Source organism: Phoenix dactylifera, chromosome 5, assembly GCF_009389715.1.
Source record: "Phoenix dactylifera cultivar Barhee BC4 chromosome 5, palm_55x_up_171113_PBpolish2nd_filt_p, whole genome shotgun sequence".
In the NCBI taxonomy this organism is placed as follows: Eukaryota; Viridiplantae; Streptophyta; class Magnoliopsida; order Arecales; family Arecaceae; genus Phoenix; species Phoenix dactylifera.
The window spans coordinates 16,848,709-16,872,164 of record NC_052396.1 but is presented as its reverse complement, the minus strand read 5'-3'; the positions used below and the strand labels follow the sequence as shown (position 1 = coordinate 16,872,164).

The following is a 23,456-nucleotide window of genomic DNA, read 5'->3' as shown; positions in this document are numbered from 1 at the left end:
CTTTTCTTGATCAACATTCTTTTTTCACATTGTATCTGAACATGTGTGATACAGAACCTCAGGGTACACTTAAAGTAAGCAAATGCTAAAACAAGAACTAAAAGGACTTCCCACCAACACCTCAACCACACTAAAGTTCTACTTGCTAACACTGAGATGCAATTTATTAAAAGGCAAAACACCAACTATAAGTTGCGACATATGATCAAGGCATGTCATTTTTTTTCCCTGAATGGATGACCTGAATTTGAGTCCAGTTGTGATCTCAAGAAGCTGAGAAGGCCACATTTATGTAAAAGCAGGGCCTAGTCTGATCCCAACTGAATTCTCACCTCTCAAAAAGAAAGTGTGGTACGAGTAAAGATAGCACAGACCTATATTGAGTTGATCTTCACATGAACACTGGCTAATCCATGTCAAACTAAACTTAGTTACTTCAATCCTTCCAACAGTATTCTCTAATAATACTCCCGACTTATCTATTTATTTTGTTGCAGTGAAGTGTTGAGATTCCAGGCAGGTCCTATCTTTCAAGGCGAAATTCAAGATGTGGCAAAAGCAACAAACAACAAAATTTTAGAAGGTGAATGAACGATGTGGGAACATGACAGAATAATGTTTTTACTGCATACTGGAAAATTTTGAATCTCATAATGATGTGAGATAAACAAAATAAAACATCACTGGGACATCAGAAAAGAAAATGCCATTCAAATATATGGCCAACTATTGGTTTGTGAGAATACATTCCATCTAAACTAAATGGCAACAAACATCATGGTTTTTCCCTCAAAAATATTTCCTTTTTTTCTCCTCTCAAGACAACAGATGTCACAGTTTTTTATAACTTTCCTTTTTGACCATACTACACTTTAAACAGAAGAGCCTCAGGAGTACAAATACACAGAATGTTACATGTGGATTACGTGCATCTGGTCACAGTCTACAATCATTTGGGCAGATGGATCACACAGCGCAAACATTTCCCTTCTTTCATTAGGTTCAAAGCTTCATTAATATTATTAAATGGCAAATCATGTGTAACGAGATCATCAAGTTGAATTTCCTGTAATTGATAACACATTGGCAATTATTTGAAACAATAACAAATAAAAGATATTATATTATACCTGCACAATTTCACTCTAAGTAGGAAATGCATAACTAGGATAGTAACCGGATATATTGAAAAATGAGAATAGATAGAAAATGACAAGTAATATTAGAAAAAACTTTAAATGGATGCAGCATGATGGTTAGCCCATTCCATTCAGGTAGATAGTCATTCTTTAAAGAAAAGGTCACTTATCTTTTAATCAGTTTTGAATGTCAATATAGAAGGATGTCAAAGAAAGAGGCAGGTTCATTGGTCAAAGTTACAAGAATTCAATATCGCAAGATCCTGAAGAAGGAATATCATGCCAATTTGGAAATAATGACTAAACACCAGATTTAAATGCATATTGACAGACAAGAAGCAAGAAAAATGAGCATTAATCCATTTTTGCCTACTCAAGAATCTACAAGCACATATTATGTCTTACCTCCTTTCATATATTTAATTCTACTCTAATCTGAATCAGAATTTTAATTTAACCGTATTCAAAACAATGAACTCATAACTCTGCTACCAATACCATTGAAGCTAGGATATATTTGGCAGCCCTGGTAGAAAAACTTCTGGTCGTGCACAAGCGAACTGGTTAAAATTGTAGCAGATGGTACAAACTGTGAACTAAGATGAATACGTTACTTTCAGGTGGTTATTTGTGATGATGGAGATCGCTTGGGTATGGCTTCCGCTAGCAGAAACACAAGCTGCATACAATGTTCTAAAACACAATAGGGCACATATTTTGCTCTAAGAAAAGTAACCAAAGAATTTGAAGGGTAGACTAGTGTATCTATGTACCCTGAGATGTAGCAGAAAGTGGTACTGCACCTTTTATTTTGTTTCTATGTTTCCATGAAGTAACAAAAGGACAGCATATATGATCCATTTTAGTGCTGCAGCTGAATATAATGTAGCAACGGTGCAGGTGACAGTATGGAGATGGCAGTAGAGTTCATGGCGGTAGCACTTCTCTACATAGGATGTGAAATAGGATAACCCAGTGAAGTATGGAGATGGCAGCAACGGTGCAGGTGACAGCAGCAGTGGTGATGGCAGAGATGGTGCGGGTGGTGATGGCAGTGGCAATGTTGGAGATGGTATCAGCAGCAGCAATGGTGGAGATAGCAGTAGTGGCTGCATCAGCGACATCAGTGGAGGCGGCAGCAGCGCCAATGTAGATGGCAGCGGCAGCAATGGTAGAGGCGACGACAGTGGTGGTGTAAATTGGAAAGAGTATCAAGGAGGGGATAATATCACTTGAAAAGCTTCGGTTACCCTTTTTTCAGAAAATCGAAAGCAAGATTTTCTTGCTTTCTTTTTTTTTCAAATATCAGAAGAATATTTCTAAAAATAGAAAATAGAAATAGTAGAACCAACATGTTTTCTATTTCAGTTTTCATGCTTTTATTTTAGAAACAGAACACAGGAAAAAAAGCAATACCATGTAGGCCCTAATTCTTAATGATTTAGACAGTTTTCAGAGATAGGTAATATCCATTGTAGTTTCTTAGTTAAAACTGTGATAGCATAGTGCGGTTGGACTTGATTTAGGACCAACTTTCATGCATATAACAAGTCAGTGAACTTGAGTGCCACTTACTTATTTGGGCAACTACCATGTGCATATGCTCAGCACCTTTGGAGGTATGTGCTGAAACCAATAGTAACAAAAAAGCTTCATTTAATTCAAGATGTTTATGACTTTACTTTTGTTCGTAAGAAAGCAATTTAGACTTGCATCATAGGCGCTGGGGTGAATGAAGACATTGAAGGGTGAAAATCGAAATAGAGAAGCATGCAAAGTTCCTAATGAAAAATTGAAAGGGGGCACTGGCTAATAAATCAGGCTACTGCTTAGAGGATACAAATAATCAATACGACACCTACAAGAAGAACGGAAGTGACTAATCATAGACGTAGCTTTTGGTGGATATGCTAACTTGCAGGTATTGCTTCTTCTATGGGATAAGAAACAGGGTCCATTAGTTAGGGAAGTAGAAATGCAACAGACCAAGGTTAGGCATAATAATATGGATATAGATGAGATAATCTTTGTTGGATGCATATTTCATCTAGTTTTGTTGGATGAGATAATCTAGTTAGGCATCATGGACTCACACAAGTGCATGAAGATTTCCTTGACCGATAGAGAACTATAACATCTGCCTCTGCAATGCACTTGCTGCAAGATGATGCCCACGTATATAGTGGATTTGCACTGGACAAAAATGAATACGGAGAGAGATGAGAGAAGCCGCTTGCCAAGACTACCAGTTAAAGAATATTTCCCCTTTTTCTTTTTTCTTAGGTACAACTCTTACTTTTCCAGAACTCTTAATTCCTTTGTCTTTCTCTTCCCACCATCGGCCTCCATCACCTATTGGCAGAAATCATCTCTGCTCGCCAGCCTTCAAAAACTTAAGCATTTTCAGAGCTTTTTGTCCCAAATAAGTTTGCGGACAAGCATGGAAATTTCTTTATTTTGAACCTTCTCGATCTGTTTATGGTTTCTCTATTTGCTTGAGAGAGGAGACATAATTATAACAGTTTATTTGAGTACGCTCTACAATCTTAAAATGCTCTATGATGACATTGAAACTTTGCTATTTGATCTCCAGCACTTGTTTATATCCTACATTTGTGTTATTAAGGAGAACAAGTTTTTGAAAAGGCTCAGAAGCACCTCTGGTTTTAAAACCTTCAAACAAGGAAATTCATCTCTCTTTTTTGCAGAGGAAGAAAATCCATCTCCTTTGATGTTCATATTTTAATTGTTCATCATGCCAATTTTTTTGGTGGGCGAGGGTTGCTGTTTTTGTCTCTGGTGATGTGAGGTGGGAGGAAAAGGCAGATGGTGATGGAAGCCAAGTTGACTTCTAAGAACACAAAAGGAGGAAGGAGTCTGGAAGGACAGGTGGAAGGTGATGGGCAGTCGAGGCCAGTGAGCATTGCAGGTCAGGATGGGTTTGGTGGGAAAAAATGAGCCAAGAAAGAGAGAAGGAAAAAAAATGATTGTTTTAATCCATGTGTTTGGGTTATTGATTGCCACCTATCTCTCTCTTCTTCACTATTATCCAACACAAAAGAGGACTGTTTTGCCATCTTGCAGCGAATACATTGTGTCAAACACTCACATGAGTGCCTAACGATTTCTTCTCTCAGCTATGGTTGTTTTCTATTACCAGGAAAAACACAGGTAAACAGCGGACTTACATCTAGGAATCCTAATATCAAAAGACCATCAGCACTCGATGCATGCCATGCATGGAATTTGTACATGCTAGATAATTGTAATCCCATCTTTTGATGCAATGTTTTCAGCAAAATGCATATGACCAATTAAAAGAGGTTGTTTGATAGACAAACTATCCATGACATATCTGTTGAACATGGTTAATATAAGAAAAAATAGTACTTGATGAATGGCTTTAAACACATTAACCTGGGAAGTATTGCCAGGTACATGGAAATTCAAAAAGATGTAATTGATCTATGGTAGAAGTATTTTATGGACAACTATGAACTTGATAACCAATGAAAGGTACTTAGCACATGTGATGCATATGATCCAGTCAAAGGAATAAGACAGGTGTCATTTCATCCCCAATGTATACCTTTAGACTTGGTTTTATTTCATTATATTTTTAATGTGAGTTCATGCATCCACTATAACTTTTGATTGATGAAATTCTCATGTGTCTATATTCATAAATTGCAAGGAAGTCCCAAGAGGGGTATATTTACTAAAGAAGGGAGCATGGTATGCTGTATCGTACCGTACCGGACGGTACCAAGCATACCGGTACTGGTGGCGTACCGATACTTGGTACGCCAGACGTACCGCAAACTGTACCGACGCTATAATAGTGTGGCACCGGTATGGGGTCCGGTACCGGTACGGTCTCTAGTACCAGTACGGTGAACCTTGAAATGGAGTGAACCTAGAAGGGAATCCATAGACTCACGGTCATACAACTCATGGGTGTTTGCATTGTATATAGAGAAATTTTAAGCATATTCTAACCAAAAATACTTTAATTTCATGAAATATTTAACAAGCACTGGCGATATATAAGTGATTTCAATTTAATAAGAAAAGAACAATTATGTTATTTACCTCGCTCAAAGGTTGTAAATATTGCAACTGCCATTTTTATTGTCAAAATCAGTTCAGAGAACAGAATATAGTTTCTATGAAGTAATAAATTTACCTCATCCAGTATACAAATATTTTCAAAATAACGTTGAGACTTACCTCTTTCAAATATTTTTCAGCTAACTGTGGCAGGTCAGATTTCGGTTTCCATCCTCCAAATAAAGAACCCTTTAAAGTTCTTCCAGAAAGAAGCAATGCATAATGAGCTGATACTTCAGGCCTCATTTTTGGTACACCTAAAGTCACAGTCAGTCCCCAACCCTAAAGAGATAAAATATGTCAAAAAAATATAATATATCCTATATGCGGCTCTAAACAGAAGGGAGGATGAGAATTACATCACAGCATGATTGTAATGCAGTCGATACTATTCCAGTATCACCAACGCATTCAAAAGAGAAGTCTGCCCCTCCATCAGTCATGCGCTTTATAACCTGCAAATTGTGGTCTGCTTATACCAATTCTCATTTATCTATTCAATTTTTCAATAAGGAAATAAGAATGTAAATAGAAATAACTTCATCCTTATCCACTATTGAAAGAATATATTATCAGTAAACAATGTTAGAAAGTGATTGTAAGGAATATATGTTTGCCGAAGAATGCATCACACAAGAAAAAATTATTTCTTTAGAAAAATACCATGTCGTAGCAAAAATGATATCCAGTCAGATGGCCTCATCACAATACTTTAAGCATAGCTCAATCCTTATATGTTTCTCATTAAAAAGTTACTGCATTCTCACAATGAGAGCATCATTATGCATGTCTGCATGTTTCATGACCTGACAAAGGCAAATTTTTTGTGATCACACCACCATATCCATTACTTGTAGAATATAAGTACCAAAGAAGCAATGTTAAAAGGCAATCTTTCAAGTTGGTGTTAGATCTTGAAAAGGATGCACAGCTTGGAGAGTGAGTTTACTTTTTCTTATAATTTGTTTGGTGTCCTGTAAAATTGTATTATCAGGGTCTAAACAGTTACAGGGGAGAAGAGTCATGGGGATCCAAAATGGACAAACCATGTTCAATGTTGGATTGGAAGAAGGTTTGCCTCCTCTCATTTGGATTAAATGGTGGTGACTTCGAGAAAACCTAATTACAAGAAAGCCTGGATGTGAGGTCTGAGGGTGATTTTATCTTTAGATCATCATACTGAATTCCAATGCTGGATAGAGGAACACATTCGAAACAGAATAATAATTTTTTGTCAACCAAATGGCAATTGTTTATTATAAAATTCAAGCAATTCTCTGCATCAGATTCATAACAAAGATAATGTGGATCCAAGATGCACTCTTGTGTGTTCGAGGTTACCACACCACTGTCATAGTGTGCTTGAAACATTCAGTGCAAAAGTCTCTTCAAGGCCACTCCTGTTCTTCCATTAACTCATAGTATTGAAGGTTAACTGACAGCCAAAAATCATCCAATGAAGAATAAGGTTTGCTATCACCAAAAAAGAATAAAGGTTTGCAAAAAAGGGGGAAAGGCATATCATTTCTCATGCAGCTTGGTGCAAGATCCGCATATAATAGGATTCAAAAGGTCAGGCCAGAGGTAGTTCTGGAGATTGATCTTGAATGCTATTCTTTTGGAATGTGGTCAGGGGTGAATTTAGTTGACAATTGTCATTTTACTATTTTTCTGGGGGTGGAGAATATGTGGACCATGCGTTTTTTTTTTACTCTTAAGGAAACACATTGACATGTATTGTGTGCATTTTTTAGCATGCATGAAATGATACATCTTGGTAAAGTTTATTGTTTTCTGTATAAGTTCATGGAATACGAACTACCTGCTGGACAGGTTCATTGCACTCATCTGGATTGATATATTCTGTCACACCAAAAGCCTTCCCTGTGCCATGAAGAAAAGGCATTCAACAACTAAAGATCAACCTATTAGTATCAAATAATGCAACTAATCAGCTTGCAGCTATATCATACCAATTTCGTATTTTTGAGGATTAGTATCCACTCCGATAATTCGAGAAGCCCCCCTTAATTTAGCACCTTGTGCTACCTGATTGTACAACATGAGAAGTCAAAGACATGTATTTACAGAAACAGGTCCCCAGTGGCATTAAGTGTTCTGGCAGATGAGAATGACAGACTTGGATGCAAAGCTTACTGAAAGGCCTCAAATTCCAAGACAAAAAAGTAACTAAAGTTGACCCTTAGAATCATAGAGTTGGCTGCAACACTTACTGAAAGGCCTACAGTTCCAAGACCAAAAATAACTACAGTTGACCCTTTAGATATGTCTGCAACTTTCCAAGCTGCACCAAGCCCTACAAGCATGAGCATAGTTACACTTACATTGACCATCCAATCAATTGTATAGATGTTGTATATGCAAGCAAGACACTTGAGAATAACAAGACAAAATGTGACAGAAAGTATATGAACCTCAGGTTGGATCACAACAATAGAAGTACATGATTTTGAAAATGAAGTCAGGAAGCATATAATGGTAACTAGATAAGATGAATATCAGAGAGAATCATCCAGCAATTATTCATTGTATCTACAACAGCAGTTCTGAGCTACGAAACTTCCTTCAGCAAGGAATTGTAATAAATCTTCTTAAACAACTAGCACTGGCCCAGTGAGAAGTGCAATGAACTTTAATAATCATGCTAACACAAACCTCAGATATGTTTCATTCATTATGGATTATAGGGTGGCACAGATATATTCGTACACAGGTAGATTAAACTGTAACCAACAAAATGTATACCAACCAAGTTGTTTTCTTTATAAATCCTTTTTTGCCATTCATACATATGTTGTCACTGCCAACTCTTGCAAATCCTTTACATGTTATCATAGGCCTACCCATCCTCATAACTAGCCATTCTAGATACAAGAAAATCTCGAAGCACAACTAAGTATAGAGCTAAATAAATAGCATGCATATGGTAAAGAAACATGGATCAGATGTAAGCAGGTCTTGAGATTATTTTGTGCATCATTAAAATGTCAAAGTTTTTCCAAAGCAAATCCAATAATGCATGAGAACCAAAGTTACTACTGGCTGAAGGGGGAAAATGAACAGCATGACAATCCTCAAGCTTTACCTGCAGCTACTCCACAACTTAAAAGGCATATCCTATCCATAGGTGCAGTTTGGCTGATTTTAACAGCACAACCAGAGTGGACCACCGTATATTCACTGAAGCTTGACACTGCACAATAATGGTAAACAGGTCTCCCTTTTATCGAGAACCGAGTCTTGTTGTCACTGTGCATGAGGCCCCTCCTCTCCAAACCCAGAGTCTGGCACATGTTACTCTTTCCAGAAAGGCAATGCTTGCAGCTCTTGCATTCTCCAATGAACACTGTGAGTACATGATCTCCCACTTCAAATTCACTAACACCTTCACCTACGCTTTCAACAATCCTGTTGAATGCAGAGTTTTTGAGGTAACCTTCAAATATATAGTTTGCATGTTCATATCTTATAATTCATTATAGCATAACATGTCCAGATTAGATCAAGAAGGAGAACGAACCCGGATGCTTCATGGCCAAAGATCCGAGGAAACAGAGCAGGTTGTGCCTGTGATATAGGTACCAAGATAAGCAAAACCATCAACAGGCTCGTTTAATAAATGGAAACTTTCTAAAGCACAAAAGAAGCATTGCAGTCTCAGACAGCATATACCAAGCTATATAAAATGAAGAAAAGCAATACAATTTGTACTTTGCTATGTAATTTGAATTTAAACTTGATCAGAACCACCAGAGGAGAGTAATTAGGATCACCAACATTTAGAAAAGAAGAATCCAACAACAACTTATAACCTAACTAACAACCATCACCAGTTTGCTTATTTGAAATAAAAATCCGACCCATGAACACATTTTGAATGAAAGAAGCGTTACAAGGACAATGGTGAGGGCATTGAGCAATCCTTCATCATTTTGAAATTGGTAAAGCCATTTGGTTATGTTGCAAGTCATCATCATACGACTAATCGGAAATAAACAATAAACCCATGTTCACCAATGCAATCAGCTCGATGCTAAACATGCAAGCAACGTCAGCTAGTGGATGCCACTGTTTCCAAAGTGTGGCAATTTCACCAGACTTCATAGATTATGGAAGACGATCTAAATGCAGAATGGAATCCTCATTTGGCGACCAATGAAACCCTAACCATAACAATCAAGCCTTATCCCATTTATTTGGTGTCTGGTTTGTGCACCCAACTTCCTCGTTTCCTTTTGGAGCAAGAAGGTGGCTATTACCATCCTATGTTTCGACATTGGATTGAAGAAATGAAATATAGAAACACATGGAGACTAATTATCCCATAATTCGAATTAACAGTACCTGTTCTTCTTCTTAAGTTATTGCTGAAGCCATCAATCTAGCGTCGGCCCTCCATATTTTTCATCTAGGTTTTCGGAGGCGGTTTTCTATCGGCAGTGTTTGTGGCTTACGAGCGAACAATTAAACGAAACGGAAGAAAGAAGAGCAGTATATAACCTTCGATTCCCACTGGGTGACATCGCTCCGACAGAGAGAAGTGCAGACGACCTTGACACGAATCTCCATTGGCTTGGGCGGATCCACCTCTACCTCCTCCAGCACCAGAGGCTCCCCTGGTCCCCATGCCACCGCAGCTACCCAAAAAAGAAAAAAAAAGAGCAGATCTATAAAATCGATAAAAGACAACAAAAAGAAGCATACAAGATCATGAGCTTAACAATTAAGAAAACCTTTGCAGGTGATGACGCCGGGAGGTTTGATCGGCGAGGACATCGGAACAGCGGCAGCAAAACAAGGAGGAATTATGTCTCCGGCGTGGTCCTCCGCTCGTTCCCGGTCTCAATCCCCCTTCGTTTCCGACCGGACAATTTGTTTGATAGAATATTGTAGGATGCGGATCTCCAGACGAGACAGATCGAAAGTCTGCTGCAACGGGAGGTTGGTGGGGGGAGTAGGTGTGCGTGCTGAATCCACCATGACGACCCTCCATAGTGTACGGCCCCCATGGTCCCGCCACCGAACCCTCAACCATTTGTTTGCCTTCGATTCGACTGCCTCGACTGCCTCTGCTTCAAATACAAACTGCAGTGAAAATTTTCAATTACAAAAAATATATTTTTGTTTATTATAAAGCTGTAAATATATACAATTATAACTTTTTGGTGCAATTTAATAAAATATATTTCTGATATAAGCGCATCCATCAAAAACAGAAAATAAAATATAGCGTCTATAATCCATCAGAATAGCTGATATTATGGTCCACAAGCACTCTTCAGCTACTCAATTCGCCGCTCCATTCGCTCCTTAATAGATGTATCTGGCTGCGAAAGATATGCATGTCATGCAAAAAAAGATGAGCGATAGTCATCTACTTTTTTTTTTCTTTTTATAGATATATTAAAAAATTAAAAAAAGGAAAAATGAAAAGGGTATAACTATGCGAGCACAGTATACTATGGTGTAAATATTTCTCAAGTGCAAAATATGTCTTTATTTTTAGTTGGGTCTAGATGCATTTAAAAACAAAGGAATCTCGATTAGCAACTAGTTGCATTAACAACATATACATTAGATCAATATCTAATAGCTCACGTACATAAGTTATAATACATATATTCAAAAAGTATCGTGCATACGTTTATGAGTGTGTATGTGTGTGGATATATATATATATATATATATCCTATGATGAGACAGGTTGAAGCATTGACTTGAATCTGAGTCGGCCTGTTGATGGTTGGGGGTGGCTGACCCAGACTCGACCCACGAATCCATTGGGTCAGGTCAGGTAAATGGGTCGGGTCAAGAGTGCCACTCCTTTCATTTACATATTTAGGGAACGTGGCAATCTTTTTCGATTGCCATGTCAGAGCTCCATCAGATTGGAAAACTGCTTTGGACCTTGCATGTTTTTCCTAAATTAAATAATCCAGATGGATATGATGGCTCCTCAAACATAAAATCAGGTAGGTGTTGGCAATACCTGGTAATGAAAAGACAGTTAGTTTATTGGTCATTCATGTACCGTCCAGGCTCTACACTAATCATGGCGTATTGCTCCGTCTGACCAACTAATCATAGGCCATTTTCTCTCATCTACCTGAGTGGTGTTTGCTTGAAGGGACTGCTAAGAGCACAACCTACTCCCAAGTTTCCATGGTAAGTAAAAACAATGAATACAACTACAAGCAAGGGCCCGAGTTGGACCAAGATTCCATCCTAAGTATTAGAACAGAACCATCCCATTATTATTCCAACATTCCAATAAAAAATGCAATCGAACCGAGCCGAACCAAGTAGCTAGAAATCCAAGCTTGACTCAATTCAAAATATTTGAGCTTAAAATTTAATTCAAAATTGATCGAGTCTTGCTATCTCAAGCTCGAACCCGTCTTAATGAAAAAAAACAATAATTGAGATCGATTCGATCCAACTCGAATGTCAACCGAGCCATATTCGAACTCGAATTTAAACCTTAACCTACTCATGTACTATATATAAGTTTGAATAGACTCGTGATTCTTTGAGCTAAGCATCTCGCTACTTGAGCTTGATAGTAGCCGAGTCGAGTGAAGCTCGAGTAGTTCATGGACAGATCAACTCATTTATACCTCTAACCTTGATCGGCATGTTTTAGGATATTTCATATTCCAAATACCGGGATGAGATGGCAACATCTTCCGTTCTGCGAGAAAACCGGAACAACCCACGCTCCAAATCCAAATAGCAGAATAGAACGTAGCAAACAACCTGGACCGCTAATAAGCAGCGAAACCCCATTCCTGAAGCCAAACCCAAAACAAAAGGCTACAGACTATTGACTCGTTGACTACTTTACAGCTATTCACCAGCTGACATGTGGATCAAGGAATAGCTTCGAGGAAGAGCTAAAGTACCTCACTATCTCTTATCCAGAATCCAACCGTCCATGTTTTGGCTACAGACGGCAGAGATGACCCCTCAACTTTATTCAGTTGTTTTCTCTATTAAAAAAAAAAGAAAAGAAAAAGAAAGAAAAAGAAGAAACTTTATTCAGTTGTCTCAACGGCTCTCGCCCTCCCAGTCCAAACCACCATCCCTAAGGCCAAGGCTTCCCATAAAGCCCAAGCAATAAAGCTCAATTCTTGCCTTTGTTGGCCATCAAAACAAATCAACTCCGCCAATCTGGCCTCTATCTGCCGTTCCTTGGCCTATAAATTTATCATTCCTTGACTCCCCCCGCGACCACCACGTCTCCAACCCCTTGAATCTTTGATCCCTTGCCTTGCACACTTCGGCAAGTCATTTAAAAACTCCATGGTCTACGCCTTCCACCAAAGTTGCAACCATTTCTATCCAACCTCCAACCTTCCAAGTAGAAAATAATGGAGGCCTCAATCTTTTCCAAATCCACCACATAAGATCTTGATTTCGATGAAGAGACCCCAAGTTTCCTGCAGGCTGACTCGGAGATTGTGCGACATGAGGTTGGGCATGAGCATATCCGTCTTTGTTATAGTTTTTGCGCAGATTTTTGCGATCGCAGCATCGAAGCTTGCCATTGAAGAGCTCTATCACAACGAACGGAATGATCTAATTCAGCTTCGCGATTCGCTGAGCTCGACAGTGAACCTCCACTCGAATTGGACGGGTCCTCCTTGCCACAATGACCAGAGCCGATGGCTCGGGATCGCATGCTCCGACTCTCATGTTGTTGGCATCGATCTTGAAGGAATTCAGCTCACAGGCTCGCTTCTGACCACGGCTTTCCAGAACATGGCATATCTCACCACCCTCAGTCTGAGCAACAATGCTCTTCATGGCTATCTTCCCAGCCTCAAAGGTCTTGATAATCTCCAAGTCGTATCATTCTCAAGAAATCGCTTTTCTGGATCAATTCCATCAGATTTTGTGGCACTGCCCAATCTATCCCGTTTGGAGCTCCAAGATAATCTTCTGAATGGATCGATTCCACCGTTCGATCAACGGACACTGACTGCATTCAATGTCTCCTACAACTTCATTGAAGGCCAAGTTCCCGGGACTTCGGCGTTGCAGAGGTTTCCAAGTAGCTCATTCGATCATAACTTGGAATTGTGTGGAACACCGATGGCCAAATCATGCGCAGTCGCTTTGCCCGGCGCCGGCGTTCCTCCTTCCAAGCCTGAAGGAAGTGCGCCACCTCATTCCACTAGCCATTTGAGCCAATCGCGCGCCAAGGGACTGGGGCCAAGAGGTGTTGCTTTGATTGCAGTAGGTGCATCCATGGTTTCTTTCATGGCAATCTTCTCTGTCTTGTGCTACTACAAGAGGTATTATAAGAAGGCAGAAGGGAAAGGAGATCATTCAGGTGCCAGACCTCTTTTTTATGTATATGCCTGTTTAAATATTCCAATCGGAACCGAATTCTTGCCTTTGGTGATTTGATTTATATATATATATATATATATAAAGAGGGAGGCAAAGCCACCCGGACTCTATTAAAAAAAAAAAGAGTTTGCAGAATTTTTTTATAAAAGATTTGCAAGAAGAAAAAAAAGTAATAATTTTTTTTTTTTCCAAAAAGTAGTGGCTTACTAAACTATTCAACAAGCTGAGATTATAATCTCATAAGTAGACCTCAAGTAACATACAGAACTTGATTCTATTACAGGAGCAGCTTCTATTGAATTCGTAGAGAAGGCTTCCAAAGGATCAGAGAGTACCACAGAGCCAGAGAGAGCTGGACAGTTGGAATTCTTCAACAAAGAAAGGCAGCTCTTCAGCCTCGATGATTTACTGAGATCCTCGGCAGAGGTGCTGGGGAAGGGGAAGTTAGGGACCACATATAGAGTGACTCTGGAACCGGGCGTGGTTGTCGTTGTGAAGAGGCCCAAGAACATAAATGGGGTGAGCAAGAAGGAGTTTGTCCAGCAGATGCAATTGCTTGGCAGCCTGAGGCATGAGAACCTTGTGGAGATCATCTCCTTCTACTATTCCAAGAATGAGAAGCTCATTGTATATGAGCATGTCCCCGGAGAAAGCTTGTTTCAGCTGCTCCATGGTAAAAACTCCTCCATGTCATTCAAGAGATAATGGCTGATGTATGGTAATGCCTTCTTCCTATATTTTTACACTCTCGTTGCATGTTTTTTTGGTGTTAGATAACAGAGGAGAGGGAAGGGTGCCTTTGAACTGGGCAGCGCGCCTAAATATTGTCAAGGGAATAGCGAGAGGTTTGGCCTATCTCCACCAATGTCTGCCTTCTCTGAAGGTTCCTCACGGTAACTTGAAATCCTCCAATGTTCTCATCCTCCATAACAAGCACCGTCCAGAGTACCAGCCCAAGCTCACAGATTTTGGATTTCAAGCCCTGCTCCTCTCGCCAAACCAGTCTCACAAGTTGGCCATTGGAAAGTCGCCGGAGTTCACTCAAGGAAGGAAACTGACCAATAAGACCGATGTCTATTGCTTTGGTCTGATGCTCCTTGAAGCGATCACTGGGCAAGTCCCTGGTGACGATGAGGTTGATCTGCCGGAGTGGGTGAGTTTGGTTATTAGAAATGATTGGTCGACGGATATATTGGATTTGGAAATATCGGCAGAGAGAGAGAGCCATGGAGATATGCTGCGGCTTACGGAGATTGCTCTCGAATGTGCAGCCTTGGAGCCAGAGAGACGCCCCAAAATGAGTGAGGTGGTCAAGAGGATTGAAGAGATTAAAGAACCAAACAGCGAAGGAAGAATTTGATTTTGAAAACTTTGAAACAGATTACATTGGTGTTTTTCTCTTTAGTTCTTACGGGTGTTCTTTTTCACTGCATGTATACAATGTAGAATTAGACTTAAAACTGTGTTGCAGCCACAAGATTCCACCTAATAAAGGAGTGCTTTTCTTCCGTACTCAATCTTTGACAGAAAATGATTGCCGTAAAGAAGTTGGTTTTGTATTTCCATTGGATTGCTGAGTACAATAGAATGGTCATATTGTCAGTATTTCCTTTTAGAGTTTTAAATTCTTTTCAACTAGTACACGGAAAACTCCTTGGTTTCTGAGCATATGGGAAAGCTCCGATGTTCTGTTTTTTAGCAAAAAAATTAGATGCTGGAATCACGGCGAAGCTGACTGATTTATTTCATTTAGAAGTTTAATCTATACATTTTTTATATTGTACCCAATTGAAATACTATTCAGCCTTTTGTTACTGGGGTTCCAATCACAGGCCGTCATTTTCGTAGGGAGGATTGTCTACCCCTCGGAGCATTGGCAGATTTGCACCTTGTCCATGATGTGCGACTAGGCGGTCAGTGCTCACCTCTATTCCCATCTATCTTATATCTAATACCCTGATGCCCACCGGAGCGCTACAGTGTATCGAGCGCCTGTTTAAAGATTTCATCTGGCGAAGATAAGGGGATAGTCGTCGTGTCCACCTATTCGTGGTGTCCACCTGTTGGCGTGGGGCACGATATGCCAGCCGACCAGTAGGGGGGCTGGGAATCCACTCTCTGCTCGAGCGACGAGAGCTCTTCGCCACCAGGTTGGCAGCCAGATTTATACTGGAGACGGTGAGTCTCTAGGTTCCATGATGAGAGCCAAGTATGGAGACCTGGCAGATCCGTTAGCCTTCCGCATGGGACGGTGCAGTTCTTTTGTTTGGAGAGAGATCTGCTCTCGTGCTCATCTGGTGATCCCGAAGATCGGTGGGAGATTGAAGACGGGCGAGCGATGGATGCCTTGGGGGATAGCTGGTTGGCCGACTTGCCGCTTTGTAGATTGCCTACTGCACTCGACCTTGATTGGCTAGAGGAGAGTAGGGTAGGCGACCTGATCATACCAGGAGAGCGGATCTGGGATGAGGGTTTTGTCAGACGGGCTTTTGGCGAACAGCTGGCTGAGCGAGTGTTGGCGGTGCTGCTACCAGTGGGTGATGCTGAGGACAGGAGGGTGTGGGGTCGGACTGGTAGGACGAAAGTGAGAACAAAGGATCTATTGGGGTTGGTCAGGAGGGCGTTAGCATGGTAGATTGAGGGGGTTGGATCTGGAGGGTACGTATCCATCCTCGGATGGCGCTGTTTGTTTGGAAGGTGGTCTGGGGGTATCCTCCTACCAGAGGTGTGCTGGCCAGGTGAAGGATTGGTATTTCCTCAGGATGTTGGGCATGCCAGAAGGTGGAGGAGTCTATCTTTCATGTTCTATTTGGTTGTCAGCGGGCTATTCAGATTTGGTAGTACGCCTCGACTCCCTCCGATCTGACTCAGAGGTGGACGTCGATGGAGGAGTTCCTGAGCTTCCTGCGGAAATCCTCTCGAAGGCCTGCTCCATGGTGGTGCAAGGGATCAGGGCGGCTTATCTGGCCTATCACTGTTGGCTAGATAGGAATGCCCGAGTTTTTGAGGATAGAGATGTGCACCCGAGGCTGGTGGTGGACAGGGCCCTTCTTCATACGGTGGAGGTTCTTAGCATATCACTGCATCGCCGTCTCTTGGGCTGGCTAGGAAAATTTGGGGCTCTTATTCCGCTTTTATAGCGTCCAGGACTATGCCTGTCTCATGGGAGACCCCACCCCCTGATGTTTTCAAGATGAACTTCCATGGCGGCGTCACTGAGGGAGGTGGCAGCGGTAGTGCCGGGTTTGTCATTAGAGATTAGGAGGCCAGATTTGTGACGGACGGATCTTTGAGCGAATGTCATAGGTGCCGAGGGCAGAGCCGCATAAGAGGGAATCTCCTACGCGAGGCGAGTGCTGGACGCAGACCACATCATTCTTGAGGAAGACTCGACTATGGTGATCGAGTGATCTAGGATCCGGATCGTGCGGCTGATGGGATGCAGTTGATTCACTACATTTGTAGATTTTTGGGTTAGTGCGCCTTCCATCGGGCTACTTATGCCTACAGGAAGATAAACATATGCGGCGCACTGGGTGGCATCCTTTGCGGCTTAGCATTCTAGAGCATCTTCTTTGTATTCTCTTTATTCTTTTTGACCGTATGGGTTGTACTCACACAAAGCACCGACGGGAAATGAATTGGAGAATTACCTCAGATTTCAGGAGATCTAATTTGGCATAGGCAAGTTGGTTAATATGAAAGTGTAATTTATGGTTTGTTTGGGGATGCCGTAGCTTTCAGCAGTTTTTGGCCATAGCTGCATTCTGAGGTACAACGCATTATGTTGCCTCTAAGATGTGGACAAATGTAGCAAGTCCAATGGTACGTTCATGGCAATAAATCAATCCAACCCGTCTAGTCTCGATCAGAAATGGTAAGTGGTTTCCCAAGCTGGACGCTTTTGGACCCGACATGGTTCTAAAGATTTGCTCGTGGACCAGACCCTTCCATCCCTTACACGCCCCGATAGCACCAAGTCCCCAGCAAGGCATGCGATTCAAACGCAAATAGACCCTAACCTGAACCCTCCAACCGAATAGGTCTGGTTCACGCTGGCATCCAAGGTCCGAAACCAATTAAATTCCCTGATTAAATTCATAACCAGCCGGCATCATTTGCATCACATGTGCTCATATATGACTTCATCTAGCTTGTAAATATTCCTCTTTATTTGAACAGATCGCTTTGAAATGAAAAAGAACAAGCACCATCAGAAGAAAAAAAAGAGGATGAAATAGACTTTGCCGTATGGCCCCCACGAATCACTTATGAGAACAGTGAAGAGAAGATTGAGCAACCGCCTGGCAAGCGGCGCCGTGCATCGCTCAACATCTCTCATGTCTCGGTGTCATCTTCCATGTCTTTTTTTTCTTCTTTTTGACATTGTGGGCTGCACCCAGACCATTGTGTTTGAGCCGCCCGATGTAAAAATAAATAAACAAATAAAAACCTCTCCCTACGTGCCGCTCCTCCCAACCCCACCCCTCCCACGTGTCCGCACTTCTCTATCACCTTTCCTGGGGCACCGCCACCGCCACCGCCACCGCCCCCGTTCGCCTCTCCTTTCTCCTCATCCTTGCGTCCAAAGCCCTCGTACCGAGCAGTAGATAGAACACTACCAAGGAGAAAGAGCAAGAAGAGGAAGAAGAAGCAGTTGAGGAACAGGTAGAAGAAGAGAGGAATAGTCCGTCCAGCCATGCCCCCTCGCCCTCGATTCGCCTTCGGCCGGACCGAAGATGCCGTCCAACCTGACACCATGCGCGCCGCTCTCTCCGAGTTCATCGGCACCGCCATCTTCGTATTCGCCGGCGAAGGCTCCGTCCTCTCTCTCGGTACACCAAATTTTTTAACTAAACTGCATCCATGTCCATTTGCACGTAGATATGGTTGCACTCGCATGCATGGTCGCCAACTTTAGGTACTTGGTTGCAGAGAAGCTGTACAAGGACACCTCCACCGCTAGCGGCCTTGTGATGGTTGCCATAGCCCATGCGTTGGCCCTCTTCGTTGCGGTCTCCATCGCCTTCAACATCTCCGGCGGCCACATCAATCCGGCAGTCACCTTCGGTGCCCTCGTTGGCGGCCGGATCTCCGTCATCCATGCCGTCTGCTACTGGGTGGCCCAGCTCCTCGGTGCAATCGTAGCTTCACTCTTACTAAGGGTCGCAACAGGAGGCATGGTAATGGACTTCCAGCTTCAAACTTAATTGCATGCGAATGTCATCTATCTACGTATCATCCTGTACGGGTTGGTGCCGGAGCTAAAATGACGTCCTGTGGTGTATTTTGGGACCATGCAGAGGCCGTTAGGGTTCTCGCTGGGATCGGGCATCGGCGAGTGGCATGCAGTACTGCTCGAGATCGTGATGACGTTCGGGCTTGTCTACACCGTCTATGCCACGGCGATCGACCCCAAGAGAGGCCATCTCGGCACCATCGCACCACTTGCCATTGGCTTTGTCGTCGGAGCTAACATCCTCGCCGGCGGTCCGTTCGACGGTGCCTCCATGAACCCGGCACGGGCTTTTGGTCCGGCGCTCGTCGGCTGGCGGTGGAGGCGCCACTGGGTGTACTGGCTTGGGCCTTTTGTGGGTGCTGGAATTGCAGGGGTTATGTATGAGTACCTTGTTATCCCCACGGAGACACCCCATCCCCATGCTCACCAGCCCTTAGCTCCAGAAGATTACTAGGCAATCTGATCCTAAGCGAGCTAGTTGTCCTGATCCTTTGATTTGTTTCTTCTTTAGTTGTTTGGTCGCGTTGAGTGGAGTTGTTTGTAGAACGGTTTGTATCCTGGCTTGGGTCCGAAATTAAGAAAATATAAAATATATAAATATATCTAATCTCATCTTATAAGTCTAAGTTTTTGGGATAATTAGTAATTGTAACATGGTATCAGATCAAAGATCTTGAGTTTGAACTCTGTTTCCACACTCTTTAATCTCATTATTAAAAATTTTACATATCGAGTTTACCCACATATGGAAGGAAGTGTAAGAAAATATATACGCATGGATTGCACAATATTTTAAGCCTTTTTTTCCCTTGTGTCTTATGATGCTCGTTTGTAGGTAAAGTCAAAAACAGACTTGCGATCGAGCTCTTAATCTTCCGCTAAGAGAAGTGCTTGTAAGCCAAGATTCAAATCTCGGACTACATGAGCCAAAGAGCCAAGTCATGTGCCCAAACCAACACAGCTGGCAGCTGATTTGTGTGTGCACCACTACGACCACTATGAGGCTAGCAACCAAGTTCTGTCCAAATTATTGGGACCATCTTAAGATTGAATTGAGAAGATCGGGGAGTGCGAAAGCTGGAGTAGGGTCTTCGTTTGCAAGCAGACAGCGTGTAATTGCCATCCTCTTTAGCAAGTCGTATAGCAATCAAACGCCCCAATTTTTTTGCTATCAACTAATCATTTCACAGAAATAATGCACAGAGGTCCCAATTATTTAGGATCAGCTAATCTTTTGATGGAAAATAGAGAAAGTGAGGAACTTCTCCAATCTTAAGACAGTTTACTTGGAAGATAGTTGTGACTATCGGATGTTTGGGCATTACAAAAACTGCCCACAAGAGAAGAAGTTCAAGGTTTTATGAAAGACCGAGTAGGCCGACGATTCTTTTTTTTTTTTTCTTTCCAAAGAAGGTCCTTGAGTTTCTCTCGTGCCAAATGGCTGCCTATGCCGAGCACCTAAGCCCTGACAGGCTACGCTATTAAATACCTGCTTAGCTTTTTCACCTCGATCCTAAAGTTAACGGACGTGTTGCCCCTTTTCTTATACTCCTATGCATTCTACTTTATCATGTCTTTTTCAACAACAACCAAAAAAAAAAGAGTAAAGTTTGAAATTTTTGTTTGGTTGGAAAACTGGAATACATTGGAAAGGTTCAAACATGCAGTGGGGTTGGATATGCAGGGCAATCATAACTTCACTGCCCCAATAATTGTACTGAAGTTATTTTGCCTCCTCGCTTCCCAAAAAAAGAAAAAAATATGTTGTATTCAAGTTAAAACGATTGTGCACCATTGATCAGAATAAAATTATATGAGTTACATGAGAATGTATTGGAAAATTACAAACTCCACATTACGCATGCAGCTGGCAGAATTAGTTACACCAGAAATTTGTTTTTTTTGTTGCTAGTTTGTTGTTAACAGTTAGGAAAGATAGTCACTAGAAGGATCATCGGCATCTATATATAGAATCCTTGTATACTGCAATGAATAAGAAGAGCCCATTCCTTTTTCCCAATTTCATTTCTTTATGGTATCAGAGCAAGGTTGAGGACGTTCTGTGGCTGTTCTTCCTTCTTTCTCTTCTGAGAGTTCTCATATCATACCTTTGGTTTTATCTTCACAAAATGGTTTCTCGAATGGTGCCTGGATCATTGATACGGGTGCTTCCGATCATATCGTATCAGATGTCTCTTTCTTAACTCATGTCAATGCACAACTGAATTCCAGAGTTCAACTTCCAACTGGACAAACTGTGCAAGTGACACACATAGGCAGTGTTAGATTAACAAGTCACCTCTTATTAAAAAATGTCTTATGTGTCCCAACTTTTCATTTTAATCTACTCTCCGTTCAAACACTTGCCTCTGACCTTAATTGCCAACTTACATTTGAATCTTCTTCATGTCATATTCAGGACCTATGCAGCAGGAGGATAATTGGTCGGGGTAGCGTAGTCGGCGGACTTTATCAGCTACAGGCGCCTGGCTCTCAAAGTTTAACTAAGAATTGTTCTGCTTTACCTCCCTCTTTTAGCTACCTAACAAAATTTTCTACTGTAGACCTTTGGCATTATCGCCTCGGTCATTTATCCTTTCCAAAACTTCATATGTTACACAACATTGATTCTGCTATGAATTTTAGTTCTACACATGTCTGCCCAATATGTCCTTTGGCTAAACACACTCGGTTACCTTTTTCCTCCAGCATGATATGTACTAAATCCCCATTTGAATTAATTCACAGTGATGTTTGGGGACCATATCCCATTCCTGCAAGAGATGGTTCATGCTATTTTCTTACCATTGTTGATGACTTCACACGAAGCACATGGTTATATTTAATGAACCATAAGTCCCAAACAGAACAAATCTTTCACAATTTTAGCATGCTGGTGCAGACACAATTCAATCGCAAAATAAAGGCCATTAGGACAGACAATGGAACTGAATTCATCATGAAAGACTTTTTTCAAAGCCATGGGATAATCCACCAGTTAACATGTGTAGCCACTCCACAACAAAACTCAGTCGTAGAATGGAAACATAGACATCTTCTTACGGTGGCTAGAGCTCTTAAGTTTCAAGCCTCTCTGCCTATAAAATTCTGGGGGGACTGTGTTTTAACCGCAGCATACATCATCAACAGAACTCCTTCCAAAGTTTTAAACGGCAAAACACCGCATGAACTATTATTTTCATCTCCACCAACCTATGATCACATGCGGGTTTTTGGATGTCTTTGCTATGCATCCACCTTAGCTCATGACAGGAAAAAATTTGACGCTAGGGCTCGGACCTGCATATTCATTGGATATCCATATGGAACAAAAGGTTATCGTCTTTATGATCTGCATAATCATTCGGTGTTTGTATCTAGAGATGTGGTCTTCCATGAGCATATCTTTCCATATGCTCCGGATAACTCTCACTTGTTCTTCATGTCCGATACCTCTCATACTCCTACACATATCATGCCTTCCCCTGTAACTGTTGATACATCAGTACCTTCTTCCCCAGCTACAATTCCTCCAGAAAATACTTCAACACAGACTCACACTTCCACTGAAAACCCAGATGCAGATTCTCTTTCATCTGAATCTTCTTTGTTACCTGACTCTCCAGCATCTCCCACAATCCTTAGGCGATCCGAGAGAGTCAGAAGACAACCCAGCTATCTTGCTGATTACCACTGCCACTTAGCTACCTCCTCCAAGGATCTTTCTGCGGCTACAGGTATAAAATTTCCTCTTCATTCAGTTCTCTCATATCATAGGCTCTCTGCATCTCACAAAGCACATGCCTTTGCTATCTCTACACATCTCGAACCAAAAACTTTTGCGCAGGCTTCTCAGTTACCCGAGTGGCAAGAGGCAATGAGGCTTGAGATTCAAGCTCTTGAAGAGAACAAGACTTGGTCATTAAGTGAATTACCAGCTGGAAAATCAACAGTTGGCTGTAAATGGGTATATAAAGTGAAGCATCATGCAGATGGGAGCATAGAGAGATTTAAGGCCCGCCTTGTAGCTAAAGGCTACACTCAAACGGAAGGGCTGGACTATTTGGAAACATTCTCTCCGGTTGTCAAAATGGTGACGATCAGAACTGTATTGGCTTTGGCATCATCTTTGAACTGGCATTTACACCAACTTGACATGAACAATGCTTTTCTTCACGGGGAGTTGGATGAAGAAGTTTACGTGAGCTTGCCACCAGGTTTTCAATCCACAAATCCTTCACAGGTTTTAAAGCTACATAAATCACTGTATGGATTAAAACAGGCATCAAGGCAATGGTTCTCCAAGTTTTCCTCAACATTGCTGTCTCATGGTTTTTTACAATCCGCAGCTGACAGTTCTATGTTCATTCGCAATAGTGGCACTTTCTTTGTCGGGCTTTTGATTTATGTCGATGATATAATTCTTTTCACCAACAATGCAGCACAAGTAGATGAATTTGTTGCATTCCTCCATAGGCAGTTCAAGCTCAAAGACTTGGGGCCTCTAAAATATTTTTTAGGCCTTGAAGTAGCTCGATCCGCACAAGGAATCACCATCTGCCAGCGGAAATATGCCTTAGAGCTTCTTGAAG

General features: G+C 41.6%; 3 protein-coding genes across 3 annotated transcripts; 2 read left to right on the top strand and 1 right to left on the bottom strand.

The window, feature by feature from the left end:
• Positions 1-684: 684 nt before the first annotated feature.
• Positions 685-10,325, bottom strand: LOC103712466 (alcohol dehydrogenase-like 6). Its single transcript, XM_008798995.4, has 10 exons — positions 10,004-10,325; positions 9,771-9,907; positions 8,791-8,837; positions 8,356-8,678; positions 7,484-7,566; positions 7,223-7,298; positions 7,072-7,133; positions 5,609-5,704; positions 5,370-5,531; positions 685-1,066 (listed from the first exon to the last, which is right to left on the bottom strand). The coding sequence occupies exons 1-10, from the start codon at positions 10,044-10,046 to the stop codon at positions 950-952; spliced, it is 1,146 nt and encodes a 381-aa protein (XP_008797217.1). The 5' UTR covers positions 10,047-10,325; the 3' UTR covers positions 685-949.
• Positions 10,326-12,331: 2,006 nt separating this feature from the next.
• Positions 12,332-15,133, top strand: LOC103712491 (probable leucine-rich repeat receptor-like protein kinase At1g68400). The gene is made up of 3 exons (XM_008799019.4): positions 12,332-13,605; positions 13,909-14,298; positions 14,399-15,133. Exons 1-3 carry the CDS (start codon positions 12,690-12,692, stop codon positions 14,983-14,985), a joined length of 1,893 nt encoding a protein of 630 aa, XP_008797241.3. The 5' UTR covers positions 12,332-12,689; the 3' UTR covers positions 14,986-15,133.
• A 3,001-nt stretch (positions 15,134-18,134) lies between these two features.
• LOC103712467 (aquaporin TIP3-1-like) lies at positions 18,135-19,429 on the top strand. The gene is made up of 3 exons (XM_008798996.3): positions 18,135-18,460; positions 18,561-18,808; positions 18,929-19,429. Exons 1-3 carry the CDS (start codon positions 18,325-18,327, stop codon positions 19,316-19,318), a joined length of 774 nt encoding a protein of 257 aa, XP_008797218.1. The 5' UTR covers positions 18,135-18,324; the 3' UTR covers positions 19,319-19,429.
• Positions 19,430-23,456: the final 4,027 nt, after the last annotated feature.

What these genes read in the sequence shown, in the direction of transcription:
- LOC103712466 (XM_008798995.4), bottom strand. Translation starts at nt 10,046, where the DNA reads ATGTCCTCGCCGATCAAACCTCCCGGCGTCATCACCTGCAAAG. An exon ending in CGGCGTCATCACCTGCAAAG is followed by an intron (nt 9,908 to 10,003) that starts GTTTTCTTAATT and finishes TTTTTTGGGTAG; the next exon opens with CTGCGGTGGCATGGGGACCA. An exon ending in CATTACAATCATGCTGTGAT is followed by an intron (nt 5,532 to 5,608) that starts GTAATTCTCATC and finishes TTATCTCTTTAG; the next exon opens with GGTTGGGGACTGACTGTGAC.
- LOC103712491 (XM_008799019.4), top strand. Translation starts at nt 12,690, where the DNA reads ATGAAGAGACCCCAAGTTTCCTGCAGGCTGACTCGGAGATTGTGCGAC. An exon ending in AGGGAAAGGAGATCATTCAG is followed by an intron (nt 13,606 to 13,908) that starts GTGCCAGACCTC and finishes ATTCTATTACAG; the next exon opens with GAGCAGCTTCTATTGAATTC. An exon ending in CTTGTTTCAGCTGCTCCATG is followed by an intron (nt 14,299 to 14,398) that starts GTAAAAACTCCT and finishes TTTTGGTGTTAG; the next exon opens with ATAACAGAGGAGAGGGAAGG.
- LOC103712467 (XM_008798996.3), top strand. Translation starts at nt 18,325, where the DNA reads ATGCCCCCTCGCCCTCGATTCGCCTTCGGCCGGACCGAAGATGCCGTC. An exon ending in AGGCTCCGTCCTCTCTCTCG is followed by an intron (nt 18,461 to 18,560) that starts GTACACCAAATT and finishes ACTTGGTTGCAG; the next exon opens with AGAAGCTGTACAAGGACACC. An exon ending in GGGTCGCAACAGGAGGCATG is followed by an intron (nt 18,809 to 18,928) that starts GTAATGGACTTC and finishes GGGACCATGCAG; the next exon opens with AGGCCGTTAGGGTTCTCGCT.